Genomic DNA, 19,148 nt, shown 5'->3' with positions numbered 1-19,148 from the left:
AACAATGCTTAGACTGTAGCTGGGTGCTTGTGTCCTGTATGGGATGTCCTGAAGTCTACTCCTGTGCTGCGCAGTTGCTGCTGCTGGTGAGTTGAGTAGTTGTGATGTGAGGTTGTAGAATTGGGTATTTAAAGAGTTTAGATGATGAAAGGGAGGGCCTTGTTAGTAAGACAGGGAGGGCAGGAGATGGATATTGTGCCTGTTAATTTCTGCCTTATAATACAGGAAAACAATCTGTGAGTTGGACTAGTGCATGGTCTTGTGCTTCTGACTCTTTACAATGCTCAATATTTGGTTATCTTTGGAGTCTGCTTTAGGTATACATCTGCATTTCTGGAGTAATGAGTTACTAAAAGTGCAGAGAGGATTCAAACCCCATGTGATTAAATAGTCTTTGGTTATTTCCAGAGACTTTGGGCACTTCCCTGACCAGAAGTGAACACGAAACACAGGCAAATTGTGATCAGTGTAATAGAAATTGAGTTAGTTGTATGCTAAGATGAACAAGGATAGCTGTTTGTTTCAGCTTAAAAACATCAGAATCATGACTTACTTTAGATATCTAATGAAGTATCTCACAAACCCGTATCAAGTGAGACTTTAAATGTAAAGAATCCACCATAATAAAGGAAATCCAATGGAAATTAATCAGTGGTAGGTTTTGTCGTAAGATTTGTCACAAATTCCTGGCAAAACACTGGGAAAGCTCCTGCTTGTGTCTGCTTCAGTTCTCCCTGTTTAAGATGGGGTTCAGTATTTCCCTGTCTCCTACGATTTGTCTGTTTTTCAGCTGCAGATTCTTTCAGGCAGTGACTGTCTCTGGCTGTGCCTCACTCAGTCAGTGGAGGGCTGAATGCAAATCCAGCCCTTCTGACAGACCACAGCGCAACTGGACTGGTTTTGATGATAAAAGAGCAATTTTAGTGCAGCTTTGCGAGTGCCATCTGCCCTCCTGGCTGTTTAGGTTCATTTAGCGGGTTGTGCATTTAGTGCTTCTAGAAGGAAAGAAGGAGAGGGATCTAGAGTAGGTGCAAAGAAGAAACAGATATATTTGTCCCTCAAAACTGACCCTGAGAGAACACGGGGTCAGTTTAGTCACAGTCAGTATTCACACATTGACATTTCTCTACATAGAAAATGTTCCTTCTCATGCTGTGTGTGCCCATTTTATGTATTACACGAACAGACATATGAAGGAAGTTGTATTTACACTGATGTAGATATGGAATGAACCCATTTTCATTAACTCCTCATCCAGTCTCATAGAATAGCGACTTAAAGACTCAGAGAAATCCTCTTCGCGTTTGTGCCAGAATTGGTGCGCTTAGAAAACTTGTGTCTTCAGATCAGCGCTAACCTTTGTTTCACATCCACTCTTCCTTTGTCTTTCCATGTAATCAGTGTTGTCCTCAAAGGATAAATATACCTGGATTCAAAGCCAGGTTGGACAGAGCCTTGGGTGACGTGGTTTGATGTGAGGTGTCCCTGCCCATGGCAGGGGGGTTGGAACCGGATGATCTTAAGATCCTTTCCAACCCTAACTATTCTGTGATCCTATGAGTCTATGATATGCTGGGAAGAGGAGGAAAATGACCGGTTTCTGTGTGTCTCACTTAAAACATATCAAAGAAAAATTCATTTGCTCCTTGTATCGGGAGGACAGTGCATTTGGATGTCTTCATTGGCTTTCTGTATGCAGTGTTTAAAGAGCTCCAGTAATTGGCCCCATTTGCAGCTTGGCGAGGGAGCGATGTCCGTATAAGCCATCCTCAGTCAGGAAGCGGGAATTAATGTGCAGCGTTTCTCCTCCCGTGGTTGAAATGCCGCTGTTGGGAAGCAGATAACTTCATTTTTAAACCCACTTTTTGCTGCGTTTGAGAGAATCCAAATGCAGGTTTTCCAGTGTTGTGGGAGGGAAACGGTACTGTCACTGTTCCTGACCAGCATTTCCACACATGCACTGAGGATGGGTGCTTGAGGAGCAGCCGAGGAGGCTGCCAGGAACTTCAGTAGCTGCAGTTGCAGCAGTGGGGGTGCATAGACGGGGATGAAATAACATCTGTGTTTGTCAGCGTCGGTTTTTAACAGCGTTTCCCTGTCCTTACAATGGTTTGGAGTCTCAATTACATGAATCAGTTCAGCAAAGCACGGAATGAAACCTTGATCCTTTGTTTTAGAAACCCGACGTGCGGCTCTCCAGAAGCAGCATCGACCGAGAGGACGGAGGTCTCCAGGGCCCAGTAAGTATGTGTGGGATCCTCCCGTCTCCCATCCCCTTCTCCAGTTTCCTGGTGGAACATGTACCCTGTCTTGATGGTGGGCGATGATTTAAAGCTCGTGCTCTGTGTTTCCGCTATCATTACGTGGTTCTGCAGTATTCCAAGAGGCTCTGTTTCTGGGGGAGCAGCAGCCGTGGCAAACTTGTACATGCAGCACTTTGGGGAATTTGGGGTTTGCTGGGGCTTTTTCCCCTCAAAGCTGCTGTTGAAACAAATATTAAATGGATTTTTCAGTGTTCGCATGCTGCAGAACTGGGCCTTTTCCTTAAAAATGGGGATAATTTGCTGGAAGTTTTGTCAGCAGGAAGCAGGAATAAAATAACTTCTGCAGTTGTTTAAATATCCAAAGGGTTTTCTTACAAGGAATGTAAATGTTGCTGTTGTATTACCCAGCAGTCTGTTTGGGGTAGATGATCCGCTATGAAACAAATGGAATAACCCCCGTAGCCATTCATTTATTGCCAGACAACAGCTGTGGAATTCGTTCTGACTGGCTTCACTCCTGTCTAACTAAAACCATCTCTCCAGTTGTTAAACTGCCATTGGAAGCTCTGCATCACACAGATGTAAAGGGGGGGTAAGGCATGGGACTGTTATTGATAGAAACCTGATGCTTCATCTGCTGGTTGTCTTCAGGGGTCACCTTTAAATAGTGCAATAGTTAAATTCAGTTCCCTGCTTCAGTTGGGGTGTGATTGTAAACTCCTGGTCTGGCTTCAGTACTTCACTACCGAAGAATTTAGGGACTCTTCCTGCGCTTGCAGCCAAAGCACAGTCATGAATGAGTGTGTTAATGACACACCGCAGCGTGGTCTCCATTGACATCCATGCCTGGAAGCTGCTAAGAGGCTTTTTTGGAGGCAGAACCATGTTAGTTATTGTTCTGTCTTTGCTCTTGTTGCATCTTCATAGAAGAGCAAGGAAAGTATTGCTGCATTTAGCGCTGCTCGTGAGGATGCTTCGAGGTAACGTGAGGTTTTGAAGTCGTGTCAGAGGTTTGATGGGGTGCAGGTCCGTGGCACTGGGTTTAAAGTACTGCTTGCAGCCAGCTGCTTTCTCTGGCTGCTGCTGGATTTCAGCAGGACTGCCTGGGGTTAGAATTAAGGTTCCAACACCCAGATGCCAAACTGCTTGTAGGGGAAGTCCCTTCTTCCTAGAGGAGGTAGTTCAATATCAAACCCCATTTGAAAGAGTGTGAAGAAAACACTTCCTGATGATTGATGAAATGAGTTATAAAAGAGACTTCTAATCTGTGATAACCTGCATTTCTAGTTCCAGAATTTGACTTTGCATTTGTATAGGTCTTAATACATTCAGAACCTCATTCTGACTGAGTTCATTTGCAGTGGGAAATGTCTTGTGCTTCCGTGAGTCAATATGGATTGCTCATTGAGAGGATGAGAAATAGATAGTGGTTATTTCTAGGAGAACTGGGATTAAATCATTGCCCAGTGTTGCACACAGATTTCTGTGACAATGGCAAGGACAAAATCCAGTGCACTGAGGTCGTTTACATCTTCCCACAAAGTGACTATGGTTGAGTAGTTCTGGTACTTGGAAGTGTATAAAGCCAAAAGCACAGCAGCTCTGATTCCTGCTTGGAGCAAGTGTCTGCAGTTCAGGGACATTGGGAGGGAGATACAGTAAGACATGAGCCTGTTCTTGGATGTGATGACACAAATGCTAAGTTGCCACACGCGTTTTATTAGCCCCTAACTGCTGCGCACGTGGCTGTTTAACTCTGTGCACATCGACATTCACTTCAAATGTGCCCCTTTCTGAAAGCAAAGATCCAGGAATTGTTTTAGTGCGATTTTACTCTCCTTCCTCTCTCCTCCCCTTTCTTTTCCCCAGGGTTATCAGGTTGGAAATACTCGGGTTAACCACACAAATCAGAGTTAATGACACGACTGATGGTGCTGGCAGGAAGCAGATGGGTTTTCCAGCCATAGAGGGCAGGTGTAGGACAGTGCGGATGTGGGTTTCAGAGGTTCCTGGTGACAGCAGAAGAGTTCCAGGACTTTGGATCTTTGATTTCTACCCCTGGTTTCTGAAAGTGAAATCTGATTTGAAGTCTGCAGTTACAGACCTGCACTGGGCAAGGGGAAGATGCTGCTTTATTTCTGGTCCTCACATTTCTGCTCTAAAGCTTTAAGTTGATAGGACATGATCTACCCATCAGCCTTCTCTTCTCCAAGCTGAGCACACCAAGTGAACTCAGCCACTCCGCTAAGTCTTGTTCTTTAGGTACTGGAGGCTGCTCTAAGGTCTCCCCAGAGTCTTCTCCAGATAGGGATTTCTATTTCACTGTTGGGAAATGGGCTGCTTGCAGTGTTTGGGATTGTGCTGATGAAAGTTATGAGCACTGCAATAACTGATCTGAATGTGTATGTTTTCTTTACAGGCTGGTAACCAGCACATATATCAGCCCGTGGGTAAACCAGGTAAGCAGTAAGTTCCTACACTGTCGTCTTGAATCCTTGATCACAAGTCTTGTAGCAGCAGCAGTGAGCAAAGGTTTATGCCAGTATCTTCATACTAGGGGTGGATTCATTTCCAGGTAACTGCACGTGGGTGTTTTGGTGCACAAAGTGTTTAGTCTCCAGAGATGCAGTCAGCAAAGCCAAGAAGTGTTTAGATCAACAGGCGGGGAGTGTCTAGAGGAAGCTGAATCACTGTGAAGGACTCCACCATGTGGGGAGTTCAGACATGTCAAACAGGAGCAGACACCTACATTTGGGTTTCTCAGTGTCAGAATGAATCACAACCAGGATTCCTGCCATGAAGAGGTCTGATTTCCTCAGACATAGACGTGTGTGGTACGAAGGGGTGAGTACCAGTCAGCTCTGGGGGAGGTGTACTGAGACGAGCAGCAGTCACGCCACAAAGGGAGTTCTGAAGTGTCGTCTGATACCTGTAAGACACATCAAGATGTGCACCTCCTCTGCTAGTGCAGTAAGGCACGAGTAGCCTTTGCAGTGCTGACAGACCAGGATTCTGCAGGTACATCTGATACGTTGCTCCTCTAAAATGCCTCTTGTTGCATTAACCAGATCACGCAGCTCCGCCAAAGAAACCTCCTCGCCCTGGAGCCCCCGGGCACTTGGGCAGCCTCGCCAGCCTCAACAGCCCCGTGGACAGCTACAACGAAGGGGTGAAGGTACGTCCCTCGGTGCCACGTGAAACGCACTTCAGAAGAGCAAACATTGCCCCTGGGAGGTAGCTCAGTGCTCCTGAAGTAGAGACTGGGACTGAAGTGACTAAACCCACCCTGTAAATGTTGTCATGGGGCAGACGTGCACTGGCTGCTCTCCAGGGAGGTGGGGAGGTACTGGTAGGGTCATATCCTCCTGTACTGTGATTCAGCATCATCCTCACTAGAACTTTTCCCAGGTGAGCTTATGAGCCTATGAGACTTCCATATGGACTCGGCTTCCCTGCTCAGCAGCTTTGTTACACAGGAAGGAGCACAGCCAAGGGTTCCCAGTTACTTGGTCATACCAAAGTCTTCTGTCCTTGGTCACAGAGAAGTGAGATGTGTCTGAGCGCTGGTGCTCAAAAACCTCCTGCTGCAGCACCAGGGCTCCTAAAACCCTGTCAGCTCTGGGGAACAGGGGTAGAGGGGAAATGGGTTGTCTGACCTGTGATGGAGATACTTCCTAATGTGTTATTTCATCTCCACTGAGTAGGCAATAAAGCCAGAAATGAAACTTCACAGTTTTCAAGCAGAGGGATGCTGCCCCCTGTTCATAGAATCATTGAATCCCAGCCTGGTTTGAGTTGAAGGGACCTTAAAGCTCATCCAGTTCCAACCCCTGCCATGGGCAGGGGCACCTTCCACTAGAGCAGGTTGCTCCAAGCCCCTGTGTCCAACCTGGCCTTGAACACTGCCAGGGATGGGGCAGCCACAGCTTCTCTGGGCACCCTGTGCCAGTGTCCCATCAGCCCCATTGTTGCAGTTGGTGTCAGTGGAACTGCTCCTTGGTGTGTCCATCACTTTTAAAGTCGTACCTCTAGGTGCTGTTCCATCCTTTGGGACTCTGTTACCTTCCTAATCCAGAGGAAACAAACATGAGTGATCTCAGGAGCTCCCAAGAGGATCCAGTGGAGCTGTTTCTGATGCTGGCAGTTCCAGCAGCCAGTTATAATAGTGGTTGGGAATTGTCAGTGTAACAGAAATGCAGCTGGTCAATACAATGCAGCTGGACCATTGTGCCTCCACAGAGGCTGTTGTCTGACAGCAGTGTTAGTGGCCAGAGCATCCAGGCAGGCTCACTCCTGCTGCTGCTGCTCCTGTTTATTCAGCTGATGCCATCAGCAGCATCCAGGGAGGTGATGTGTTTGTGTCCCAGCTATTGCCCAAGGGGAGAGAGATGGGGTCTGCATTAGAGCACAGGCTTCTGCAGGTAGACTGGGGCAATCCCTGCTGTAATAGTACAGCTCCTCATGGAAGGAGAGCCTGTGGCTAATCTAAACTCTGCCAAGCCTGTAGTAAAGAGCAGGAATATATTTAGGGATCAGCGGTGGTGGCTTTAAGCAGGATTATTTATTACCACTTGGTGCCAGTGCTTTTCAAGGAGCCAAGCCTCAGAAAACGTCAGCAGTCAGTAAGAGAGGTGTCACTGAGGTTGGTGTCTCTCAAATTGCCTTCCTAAATGCTGATACTGGAGCATGCAAAATGTTCTCTGAAAGACATTGCTTTGACAGCAAACAAACCTGAGCAGCCAAAGCCATCAGCAATAATAAGTGATGAGATGCGTGTGTGAATAGCTGCTGCGGTAGGAAAGAAGGGTTGATTCTGGCTTTTCTGTTGAGAGATACCTGAAACGGGATTGCTTTATTGCCCCTTGAATCAGACAGCCCATTGGTTTTGGTGGCGTTATAGCTTTGTTAATGCCTGCAGTCCTAAACGTGCTTCCGGGGCTCGTTTCAGACTCCCTGTTCTGTTACAGCCATTGCTGACTCCCACTCCAGCCCCCTTTCCTGCAGAGTACAAATAAGAGGATTGGAACCTCTTGCCCTCAGGAGGCTTTAGGGCATGTACAGGGAGTACCTGGGTTTGTGTTATTAAGTCACCCAAGTCCACACAAGGGAACTCCTGACTTCACAGTCTGCAGAGCAAGTGGGTATGTGTTGGGTATGAACAATGAAGAAAATGGAGTGTTAAGGCACACAAATGTCTATAGTCTTGGAATGTTGGGGCCTGGCTGTAGGAATTGTGTTGGGTGTAAATCCATCTAGAATGGGTTCTTGGTAGTTTTTAACCATAACTGTGGTGAGTCATTGTGAACAAGAGCTGCCCACATGGCTCCTATCATGGCTTTTCTGAAGGAGAAAGAAAAGGTTTGGGAAGATCCTAGAACCATCGAATGGTTTGGGTTGGAAGGGACCTTAAAGCTCACCCAGTTCCAACCCCTGCCATGGGCAGGGACACCTTCCACCAGAGCAGGTTGCTCCAAGCCCCTGTGTCCAAGCTGGCCTTGAACACTGCCAGGGATGGGGCAGCCACGGCTTCTCTGGGCACCCTGTGCCAGCGCCTCAGCACCCTCACAGTAAAGAATTTCTCATAGTAAAGGACTAAAGAAGATGAATACAACTTCCTCTGATACCTGCTGAGGACTGGGTTGCTTGTGTAAAGGCACCAGGGTTGCACAGGACGTGTTGTTTCCCCCCGCTGCCAAGGCCCTCTACTCCATTCACCACTTTGCTGCTCACCAGACTGCCTTGCTCCTGCCAAGCTTTGCATGATCTCTTCCCCACGTGTTCAGCGCAAAGCCAGCATGGGTGCATGGCAACTCCTTCCACTTCCAACGCGGGTGCACAGCAGGTCACAAGCACACGGTGCTTCCGTAACAAATGGACCAAGAGCTAACATGAGCGATAGCGTTGAGGATGCGTTTCTGTTGCAGGCTTTTTAACTGGTCTCTGATTGCTACACATGGTTTGGGTTTGGTTTGGTTGGTTTTGGTTTGGTTTGGTTTTTTTTTTCCTGCTGAATTTTATTAATATTGTTTTTCTTTTTTCCCTTCTTTTGGTAAATTTCTTTAACCTCCCCCCACATTCTGCTCAACCATAGCCATGGAGGGTAAGCAGCGCGCGAGCGTGTGTGTACGTGCCCTATCCCAAAGTGTCTCTGCATGTGACTTTGCCAATGACTGTTTTAACTCCTCGATTGCTGAAACCAATGACAATCACAGCCTTTCACTGGTGATTGAGGCCATTACAGGGCTCTTCTTCCTAAGGTATATTGGGATCAATAATACTCTAAGATTGAACCTCTGTAGTAATTGTCAGTACCCACTTTGTAAATGCCACAACATGGAACCACCATGCACTGAGTCCTGCGCTCCTGCCTTAGGCGAAGTTTCGTCCATGTATGTTGTAGTTGCATCAGGGTAGCATCTCAGGTGCTTCCAGTGAAACAGCTCTGTAGTTAGGGCCACTTGCGAGGACCAGCAGTACCAGTGGGGTGGATCTCACACCAACGGGGTGGATGGGCACTGTGGGACCAGTAAAAGAAGCCATTCTGTAATGTACTGCTCCCACCAAGCACTTGCTTGGGCAGCTCCAAGTGGTGAAGAGCTGAAGGGAACTGGGGTGCTCATGGTGTTACAAGGGCAGTTTTCTGTCTCTTTTCTGGCCCAGGATTATTTTGGTCTGTGTTGGGTTTAACTCCAGACGGATCTGACTCAGTGGGAGCTCTGCATAAGAACTACAGCATTTTTAACCTGTTGAGGTGTTTCTCTCATCTATTGGAAACAAACTGTGTGAAACCATTGGGTGTTTCCCACCTGTGCTGGTGACACTAGCTGTGTTAACCTGCTGTGAACTTTCCCTGAGAGAACAATCATACGCACTGCAATGTTCTCTCTTTACTGTATCGTTACGTTAACTGTGCCCTGATGTTGTTTTAGAGCACAAAACATCCTGGAGCAAGGAGCCTCATACCTGTTGCTTAGCAGTGGAACTGTCCATCAGTAGTGAATCATAGAATCACAGCATGGCTTGGGTTGGAAGGGACCTTAAAGCTCCTCCAGTTCCAACCCCTGCCACGGGCAGGGACACCTTCCACTAGAGCAGGCTGCTCCAAGCCCCTGTGTCCAACCTGGCCTTGAGCACTGCCAGGGATGGGGCAGCCACAGCTTCCTTGGGCAGCCTGGTGAACCCCTTAAGCAGATCAAGTGCTTTGTGCTCCGTGTTCCTCAAATGACTCGATTGTTCAGGGAGGTCCTGGTAGAAGTCCCCCACTGGCATTCCATAGATCAGGGTCAGTCAGAACTAAAGGAATCTTCCTTCAGACCCGGGTTTGAGCGCACTCATCCAGTGCAGGAACCCGGCAGGATCGGGTGGGGGCTGTTGGGAATGTGAGGCTTTCCCGGCTGGGAAGTTGCTGAGCCCCATCTGCTGGGCACAGGCGGTTGAACAACCCCTCTGTGCTTGCAGATCCAGCCGCAGGAGATCAGCCCTCCTCCCACCGCCAACCTGGACCGCTCCAATGACAAAGTGTACGAGAACGTGACCGGGCTGGTGAAGGCCGTCATAGAGATGTCCAGTAAGATCCAGCCCGCGCCGCCGGAGGAGTACGTGCCCATGGTGAAGGTACGGAGGCAGTCCCTGAGATCCGTGGCTTGTTTCTCCCCTGGATGAGGTCCTCCAGTGGCTTACGAGAAACTTCCTGAAAGCTGGAAGTAAAAGACCTCCGTGTGCTTACGGGGCTGGAGCTTGTCGTGTTAACGGTATTGTAGGCAGTGGTGCTCTTATTCTCTGCCTTGCCTGTGCTTATCCAGGGGCTGTGAATTGTGCATTATCTTCTGTGCGTTTCTTTCTGACTGACCCTTTGGTGTCTGGTAAATGGCAAAACACAGATTTGAGAGTAGGATTTGAAAGTCTCTCCTCCAGGTTCTAACTCCCTTCTTACCCAGACGAGGAATTCAGTTGCTTCCGGCACTCCTACGGCTCTCTCATCCCTTCCTTCCCAGTTCTTAAAGTTTATTTCCTTGGTTTTCTTTCCATAGGAGGTGGGTTTGGCACTAAGGACTTTACTGGCAACAGTGGATGAGACCCTCCCAGTGCTCCCCGCAAGCACCCACAGAGAGGTACGTGGGGCTCCTGCTGCTCAGTCAGTACATTGCAAGGGAGCCTCAGCCAGGAGTTACCTGGATGTGGTCTGGCTCTCTCTTCATGCGTGTGCACACGTTGTGGATCACTGAACTTTGTCAGGGACACCCCACACTAGAGCAGGTTGCTCCAAGCCCCATCCAACCTGGCCTTGAACGCTGCTGGGGATGGGGCAGCCACAGCTTCTCTGGGCACCCTGTGCCAGCGCCTCAGCACCCTCACAGTAAAGAACTTCCTCCTTATATCCAGTCTAAACTTCCCCTATTAAGTTTGAACCCATCACCCCTTGTCCTGTCACTACAGTCCCTGATGAAGAGTCCCTCCCCAGCATCCCTATAGGCCCCCTTCAGGTACTGGAAGGCTGCTCTGAAGTCCCCACGCAGCCTTCTCTTCTCCAGGCTGAACAGCCCCAACTTCCTCAGCCTGTCTTCATACGGGAGGTGCTCCAGTCCCCTGATCATCCTCGTGGCCTCCTCTGGACTTGTTCCAACAGTTCCATGTCCTTTTTATGCTGAGGACACCAGAACTGCACACAATGCTCCAGGTGAGGTCTCACAAGAGCAGAGTAGAGGGGCAGGATCACCTCCTTCGACCTGCTGGTCACGCTGCTTTTGATGCAGCCCAGGACACAGTTGGCTTTCTGGGCTGTGAGCGCTCGGTGCTCCTGCCTTAGAGCAGCAGGTGCCAGTGTTCCATCTGCTGCTCCACATGGTGCGCACAGAAGCACCCCAGCTGCAATGTCAGGGGCTATGGAGGGAGGGTCACTGCTGTGTGTGAGATGCCGATGCCAACTTGCACTCGACTGCCTCTTCTCATTCCAGATCGAGATGGCGCAGAAGCTGCTCAACTCGGACTTGGCCGAGCTCATCAACAAGATGAAGCTGGCGCAGCAGTACGTCATGACCAGCCTGCAGCAGGAGTACAAGAAGCAGATGCTGACGGCTGCTCACGCTCTGGCTGTGGATGCCAAAAACTTGCTGGATGTTATTGATCAAGCCAGGCTGAAGATGATCAGTCAGTCCAGACCGCACTAAGGCACCGAGGGGAGAGCTCCATCCAGGAATTCTGCTTGCGAAAGGATGGCGTTGGCCTTCCACCAGCAGTGAGGATTAACCCAGCGTCGTCCTGGCTTTCCAGCGCCTCTTGCTTCAAGCAGCCCTGACTGCCTGCTGCTGGTTCTCTCTCTCATGACAAGTTTAACCATGTTTTCCTCACCAAGCCAAGCTGGGATTCGGGAAGTGGCATTATCAGAGATGAAGTTTGTACAGGGAAGTCCTCGAGAGCTGCGGAGCACAAAGCAGCTCTGCACCCATCGCATGGGCCATGCTTAGCCTAAAGCTGCCACAGGGTTGTTGTGGCCTCGGAGCAGCAGACGGGAGAGATATTGTGAAGTGAAGAATTCGGGGAAACCTCAGGGCTGAGAATTCTTGCCCACAGTATATGAACTATCCAGACTGGAATTTTTGTATTAGAACACTTACGTCGCAATATGCTAATCACAATTTACAGAGAAAAGAGTTAAAAGCTATATTTTCAAGACTTCAGTCATTTCAAGACAAAACTAAAAGCCCTCTCTTCATCTTCCTGCCTTTTACTTTGATGTGAACGTGTGAAGCCTTCGGTTGGAATTAGCTGTAGAACACGACTGAGAACTCTTTTTTTTTCACCGGAATAACGTGCCAGTTCTTTTGTAGCAATGGTGTTTTCCTTGGAAGTGGAAATGCTGCTTTGTACCAGAGCAATTCAGAGCTGCATTTAGAGGAGTTCTGTAACCATCCATGTCCCCCATTTTGATATAATTTATAAAAGACAGATTAAAGCCATGTTGACTCTTTTAAACCCACTGTAGTTAAACTAACCCATCCTTTTGTCTATCTTGCCTGGGAGGAGTTACAGTAGAGCAGTGTAATTAGATTTTCCTTGGTTTTTTCCAGTTATGCCATCTGTTCTGTTAAAATAAAACCCACACTCCCTTCTTGCTGTTGAGGGATATAAATTATTCTCAGGAAGAATATAATGAACTGTACAGTTACTTTGACCTATTAAAAAGGTGTTACCAGTGACATTGTGTGATTGTGTGTGTGCATTGCAAGAAACCACTCTGGAGTTTCCTCTCCTTGCAGTTCATTCCCCACCCTAATCCACAAGCATTTCAGAATTCACTTGTGCAGGACCCAGAGAACAACAATGAGCTTTTGAGGAGGAAATCTGGACTTACAAGTGTTTTCCTGCAAGCAGCTTTTCTTCCAGCTGTGGAGCACGAGCACAAGTCAGTGTTATCATCAATGTAAGTGACTTGTAATGACTTGGTGGCACTCCTTTAGACTTCTCAGATCAATTGTGCTATGGGGAGGTTTCTTTAGAAGGGCTGGGGAATGTTTGCAGGACTGTTTGGAAGCTCAGTGGGGTTCCAGCAGCAGCAGGGGACTAAATTTTTCCAATGGGTGCCTGCATCTTTCAGAACAGAAATGAGCTGCAGCTTTGCAGGAAGCTGGGACACTGCAGAGCGCATCACAGCTGGTCCAGATGTGGAACCATCTTCCTACGTAACACAGCCCTGGAGACCTTGGTACACACCTGGGACATTCTCCTAATGCAGTTTTCATGCATTTCAGTACACCCATGGAAGTCAGCCCTTACCTTGTCACTCTGGAAAGTCCTGTTCAGAAGTTAAATACAAACTTACTTAGGCACTTCTATGTAGTTATATGATCTTCCACACCCACCCTTCAAAGCAGAAATGCTCCTTTTCTCCTGGCAAGGCAAAAAACGACACACAACAGCGTAGACTCAGTGCCTGGCACTGCAAGGCTCCATCTGCTTTAACTGTACCTACTCATGAACAGCCTCCTAGCTCTAGCTGCTAACAAGGATCTTTACCTGAAGAGCACAGCTATTGCTACTTGTTCAACAACTGCCGTCCACTGTGAGACTCATGTAATCCCTGCTGTCCACAGCCCTTACTGCCCCTCTCTAGGTTACATTACCTGCTACGAGGTGGAAGCTGCACTGCTGCTGAAGCGTTAAATGGCCATGTCACAGCTTCACTGAGAGGCTGCAGCAACAAGTCACAGCACTGCTGCCAAACATCATCTCATCCTGTAGCTGCCAAGCTCCCGTGCTCCCTGTGACATTCCACACTGCCTTAGTCCTCACTGTGCCATGCCTGCGCCAGGTACAAAGACAAGGAAAGTTGTAAACCCCCTGAGCGACACGTGCCCATGGCAGTTTTGGTACCTGCAGGTAACCCGGCTCCTTCATCCACTCCCCTTCACATGCATCCATTCACATTCACACTTTAAGAGACAAGAGTACAATTCAATGTTCTTTATTATGGACAGGTACAAAACTAATTAGTCAAAAAGACCAAAGCCCATGTCATCATCAGATTCCTCTGATTCTTCTTTCTTTTCCTCTTCTTTCTTTTCCTCAGCTAGAAAAAGAGAACAGAAGCACCATTTTCAATGTTATCAGCTCACACGTGTCACATGCATAAAGACTTCACATAAGATGACTGTAGCATCAAGCAGCAAAGCCTGAGCAGCCCAAAGTAAGCTAACAACTGAGGAAGTGTTTCCCCTAGTAGGAAAGTGGGTTTGTGCCTTCAGTATTAATGTCTACCATGATGGAAAAACTAGAGAAGCTCATGATGATAAACAGGATGATCAGCCTTAATTCTGAGGTTATCCTCTACACTGAGTCAGTGCAAAACAGTGTGCACTCGCAGCCCAGAAAGCCAACTGTGTCCTGGGCTGCATCAAAAGGAGTGTGACCAGCAGGTCGAAGGAGGTGATCCTGCCCCTTAACTTAAACAGGGAAGTTTAGATTGGAGATAAAGAGGAAATTCTTTCCTGTGAGGGTGCTGAGGCACTGGAATGGGTTGCCCAGGGAGGTTGTGAGTGCTCCATCCCTGGCCGTGTTCAAGAGGACAGAGCCTTGGGTGCCATGGTTTAGTGTGAGGTGTCCTTGCCATGGCAGGGGGTTGGAACAGGATGATCTCAGGGTCCAACCCAAGCCACGCTACGATTCGATGGTTCTAATTCCAGCCCTTCTAAAGGTGAGGCCGTTGTTAACAGCCACGTGCGCGCTACAGAGTGCAAACCACACTGAAGCTGCAGGAGCAGCCAAGCGGACCCAGGCTGGGTTTTAACCGAGCGCTTCCCGATGACAGCCGCGCACTTACCAGGGGCAGCACCGCCCGCAGGCGCAGCGCCGCCCGCGGGGGCGGCCGCGGCGGGAGCACCGCCACCCCCACCGGCTCCTACGTTGCAGATCAGGCTCCCGATGTCGATGTTGGCGAGAGCCTGGGGACAAGCGGCAGCAAGAAGCGCTCGTTAACACGGGCTCAACGTGGAGGGCAGCTCCGCCGGGCCACGCCATGAGCGCGGCCACCACGACGAACGAGCAGCTCGCCTCGCCTCGCCCCGCAGCAGGGCTGCGCAACCCGGCGCTTTCCACACCGTTAAGGGTGGCATTTCCAACGCACCCGTGTCGGGTCTGTGGCCCCGGCAGCCCGCACCGCCACCCTCCCTCCCCGCCGCAGGCTCAACCGGCCGCGCTGCCCACCTTGGCGAAGAGTCCCGGCCAGAAGGGCTCCACGTTCACTCCGGCCGCCTTGATGAGCGCGTTGATCTTGTCCTCCTGCAACGAGACCGGCACTCAGCACCCGGCCCGGCCACGCCGCGGCTGCCGCCATCTTGTGCCGGCGCGGCCGGGCCCGCACTCACCGTGACGGTGACTTCGTCATCGTGGAGGATGAGGGCGGAGTAGATGCAGGCGAGCTCGGAGACGGAGGCCATGGCGGGGCTCGGTGCCAGTCGCCGCGGACGGCCTTAGCTTCGGCTGAAGGACACAGCACCTTGGGCCGCCGGGGAGGAAAGGGGACGCGGCTTCGGGAGGCACCTTTATAATGGCGCCCCGAGCCAATCGCAACCCCGGAGCACTAATACGCAACGCAGTCGTCAGCGGCGCTGCTCAATCCGGGACCGCCGCTGCTCGCTGACGCAGAGAGCTCCGCCAATCGCAGCGCGGAAGGGGCGGGCGGCACAGGGAAGAGCGCTGTGGGGTGAGAGGCGCCATGTTGGGGGTTCCGCTTTGCCTCTCCCGGCCCCGCCGGATCGGGTCCGCTCCGGTCCCGTCCGGTCCCGTCCCTCCCGGCCCATGGGAAGGGCCCTTCCCTTCCCTTCCCTTGCCTTGCCGCGCAGGCAGGCACAGCGCCGGCGGCGCCGCGGCCCGCAGTGCTCCCTGTCAAACACCGGTGTGCGCACGGGGCTGCTCTTACCTCAGCTCGTCAGAGTGAAAACAGCCTCGGGACGCGTCGTTATGAGAGAGGGAGTGCGGGCTGCGGACTGCTTGTGCCTGGGTAGGGGCGATCCCAGCACAAGCCCAGGCTGGGCAGAGGCTGGATTGAGAGCAGCCCTCAGAAGAAGGACCTGGGGGTGTTGGTCAATGAGAAGGTCCCAGTGACCCAGCTTCAGTGAGCGCTTGAGCCCAGAACCCCCCCCTGTGCTGGGCTGCGCCCCCAGAGCGTGAGCAGCAGCTCAGGGAGGGGATCCTGCCCCTCTGCTGTGCTCTGGGGAGACCCCCCTGCAGCCCTGATCCAGCTCTGGGGCAGCAGCACAGGAGGGACATGGAGCTGCTGGAGCGAGTGCAGAGGAGGCCACGGAGATGCTGCGAGGGCTGGAGCAGCTCTGCTCTGGAGCCAGGCTGAGAGAGCTGGGCTGGGGCAGCCTGGACAAGAGAAGGCTCCTGAAGGGGAGACCTTAGAGCAGCTCCAGTGCTTAAAGGGGCTGCAGGAAACCTGGAGAGGGGCTTTGGACAAGGGCCTGTAGGGACAGGCCAAGGGGAATGGCTTGAACCTGCCCGAGGGGAGACTGAGATGAGCTCTTAGGCAGAAGCTCTTCCCTGTGAGGGTGCTGAGGTGCTGGCACAGGGTGCCCAGAGAAGCTGTGGCTGCCCCATCCCTGGCAGTGCTCAAGGCCAGGTTGGACACAGGGGCTTGGAGCACCCTGCTGTAGTGGAAGGGGTCCCTGCCCGTGTCAGGGGTTGAAGCTGGATGAGCTTTAAGGTCCCTTCCAAGCCAAACCAGTCTGGGACTCCATGGAAACAAAAAGAAAATGCAGTCGGGAAGACTTATCAGAGCAAACAGCGCAAGCCTGACGATGGAGCAGGACGTTAATGCAGTGAACAGGAGAGGCTGGGACCTGCTTGTTCTGTGTCGGGCAGTGTCCCCAGAGCTGTCACTAGAGATACAAAGGAATTCCCTTACCCACTACCGGAGTGCAGAATGGCCAGTTTTTGTTAATAGCCTCCAAAACAAGCCACCACTATGTGCCATGCTCTGCCTTTAACAAGTGCTGTTATTTAAGGGTGTCAAATAAATGCTTTCTGATCTTGTGTTCTTGACAGAAGTGCATTTGATGGATGTCACTCATGGCACAGTTCATGTGCTGCAGGGCTTGCCTAGAGTCCTGGGACACAGAGTGGATTTAGACCTTTGAGAAGGCACCTCTAAGAAGGGCTGAATCAGCTGTGGTCTGTCTGTTGCTCTTCCAGTAAATGGAGTCTCCTTCCAGCTGCGTCTAGGTAACAGCAGAATCAGCTGAGTTTAATGCAGCTGAATGAGTCAGGACTGTGCAGTTGTAACTCAGAGGGTAAATGGCAGGATTGGCGTGTTTGTCATTCCTTTAGAAAGATGGGTGCTTGCTTTGAAATCATTTTGTCAAAAGGAGCAGGAGAAAATGGTTATTTTGAGTGAGAAGTGGGCACTTCCCTCAATCAAAACGTCTTCCCCAGCAAAACAGCTCTATTTGCTATTTACGTGCAGTCAACCGACTTCCAGGCAAGTTACTTAAACTGCATTTGTTCAGTGTTGGTGGCCCAGGCTGCAGGGGGTATCCATCAGCAGAAAGCCATTTCCACTCACCAGAACAAATGTGGCAACCAAGCCAGAGCTCTCACAGAAACATGGAGCCATCCAGGTCCTTCATTAGTAACTGATGGCAGTAGTGAGAACAGCCGTGTGAGGTGTGACACTCTGCTACGCCTGTTGGCAGAGCTACGGGAGGAAACAGAAAGGTTAAGAAGCATCAGGGAGTCTGAGAAAGAGATTGGCTGTGGAACCATGCTCTGCCCTCCCTGAGATGGGAACAGTCACCAGGAAAAACCGACCAAGATCAAGGGGGTCCTGTATCCTCTCTCCACTGGGCAGAAGGCAGTAGCTTAAAGGAATGAGGGAATAGAGGCAAGTCTATGCTCAGGGTTGCAGGTAAAACTTGTCTTTGCCCATCTCACCCTCCCAGGTGCCTCTGTACAACAGGTAAGAGGCTGTAGATGTGGAAGGTAAGTCAATTGTTAATGTGGATGATGGTCCATCTACACCAGAGGCGTTGCCAAGATCAGAAAGGCTTACCCCTGTATTGTGACAGATACATCAGGATGGATTATAGCTGTAGGTGACTCTCTTCTGAGAGGAACAGAGGGTCTGAAATGCCGCAGACCCTCCTGTGAGGGAAGTCTGCTGCTTTCCTGGGGCCTGGGTTAAGGACATCACTAAGAAACCTCCTACCCTGGTATAGCGCTCAGACTGCTGCCCATTATTGCTCTTCCATGGGGGTGGCAATGAAGTTGCAATGCATAGACCAAGGGCAATCAAAAGAGACTCTGGGGCCTTGGGAAGGGTGGTAAGGGAATCTGGAGCACAGGTAATTTTTCCTCTCTCCTTCCAGTTGTGGGCAGTTACACTGGAAGACACAGGCAGACCCAGTCTATTAATACACGGCCCCGTGGCTGGTGTCACAGCCACAGTTTTGGGGCTCCTGAGGTAATAGGAGCTAGGAGAGAAACTGGTGAAACACCTCAAAGGAATGAAGGTTGTTCCACCAAAAAGGTGACGAGCTGACAGCCCAGTTGAGGTCCCTCTACACCAGTGCATGCAACACAGGCAGCCAGGAGGAGGAGCTGGAAGCCATCGTGCTTCTAGAAAGCTACAACCCAGTTGCCATAACTGGACCTCAGTGGAATAAGTCCCATGACTGGAGTGTGACTGTTGATGGCTACAGGCTGTTCAGAAGGGACAGGTCAGGAGGGAGGGGTAGAGAAATGTCAAGAAATGGACAGACTGTGAAAGCTGTTTCAAGAATAGACATGAGCTGGTTGCAAAGTTATGGGTAAGAATAGATACTGAGACAAGGGAACCTTGTAGCTGGTCTTTACTACAGGCTGCCCGATCGAGAACAGCCTATTGATGTAGCCTCTTATTGCAGCTACAGGAAGCATCACGCTCGCAAGCTCTCATCCTGCTGGGGGACTTCAGCCGCCCCACTGTCTGCTGGAGAAGTACCATGGTGAGCTGTAGGCAATCCTGGTGTGCATTGAGGATAACTTCTTAAGCCAGGTAATAACCAGCACTACCAGAAGGGATGTGTTACTGGACCTGTCAGTCACCAATGCAAGTGAGCCCATCAGAAACATCAGGATTGGAGGCAGCCTGGGCTGCAGTGATCATGCAGTGGTGGAGCTCACAGTCCTGAGAGATATGGATCAGCTGAAGAGTAATGCCAGGACCCTGAACTTTAGGAAAGTAAACTTCCAGCTGTTCAAGGAGTTAGTCAGTAGGATCCCGTGGGGAACTCCGAGCATGGAAAAGGGAGCAGAACAGAGCTGGCAGATCTTTAAGGACATTTTCCATAGAGCATAAGTGCTGTTGATCCCCATGTATAAGAAGTCAGGGAAGGAAGGCAAGAGACCAGG

The 19,148-nt window shown here is 50.4% G+C and overlaps 2 protein-coding genes across 8 annotated transcripts in view; one reads left to right on the top strand and one right to left on the bottom strand.

Annotated features, from left to right (window-relative positions):
* Nucleotides 1-12,460, top strand: part of PTK2 (protein tyrosine kinase 2) — a 202,758-nt gene extending 190,298 nt beyond the window's left edge. For all 7 annotated transcript variants that reach the window (XM_065669026.1, XM_065669025.1, XM_065669023.1 and 4 more), the window contains 6 exons: nucleotides 2,178-2,240; nucleotides 4,684-4,723; nucleotides 5,333-5,439; nucleotides 9,723-9,878; nucleotides 10,295-10,375; nucleotides 11,219-12,460. In XM_065669026.1, coding sequence (XP_065525098.1) covers nucleotides 2,178-2,240; nucleotides 4,684-4,723; nucleotides 5,333-5,439; nucleotides 9,723-9,878; nucleotides 10,295-10,375; nucleotides 11,219-11,431 — 660 coding nt within the window. In that variant the 3' untranslated portion in view covers nucleotides 11,432-12,460. The remainder of the gene's footprint in view (nucleotides 1-2,177; nucleotides 2,241-4,683; nucleotides 4,724-5,332; nucleotides 5,440-9,722; nucleotides 9,879-10,294; nucleotides 10,376-11,218) is intronic.
* Nucleotides 12,461-13,709: 1,249 nt separating this feature from the next.
* RPLP1 (ribosomal protein lateral stalk subunit P1) lies at nucleotides 13,710-15,295 on the bottom strand. The gene is made up of 4 exons (XM_065669022.1): nucleotides 15,125-15,295; nucleotides 14,964-15,038; nucleotides 14,581-14,701; nucleotides 13,710-13,830 (listed from the first exon to the last, which is right to left on the bottom strand). Exons 1-4 carry the CDS (start codon nucleotides 15,194-15,196, stop codon nucleotides 13,751-13,753), a joined length of 348 nt encoding a protein of 115 aa, XP_065525094.1. The 5' UTR covers nucleotides 15,197-15,295; the 3' UTR covers nucleotides 13,710-13,750.
* Between the last annotated feature and the right edge of the window lie 3,853 nt (nucleotides 15,296-19,148).

Source organism: Lathamus discolor, chromosome 2 (assembly GCF_037157495.1).
Source record: "Lathamus discolor isolate bLatDis1 chromosome 2, bLatDis1.hap1, whole genome shotgun sequence".
Taxonomy (NCBI): Eukaryota; Metazoa; Chordata; class Aves; order Psittaciformes; family Psittacidae; genus Lathamus; species Lathamus discolor.
The sequence above is the reverse complement of the archived record's forward strand: the minus strand, read 5'-3'. Positions and strand labels throughout refer to the sequence as shown.

Excerpts from the sequence above, each read along its gene's own strand:
- RPLP1 (XM_065669022.1), bottom strand. The coding sequence starts at position 15,196 with ATGGCCTCCGTCTCCGAGCTCGCCTGCATCTACTCCGCCCTCATCCTC. Across the intron at positions 14,702-14,963 it reads GGCCGGGACTCTTCGCCAAG|GCTCTCGCCAACATCGACAT; the intron begins GTGGGCAGCGCG and ends GCTTGTCCCCAG. Across the intron at positions 13,831-14,580 it reads TGCGGGCGGTGCTGCCCCTG|CTGAGGAAAAGAAAGAAGAG; the intron begins GTAAGTGCGCGG and ends CTCTTTTTCTAG.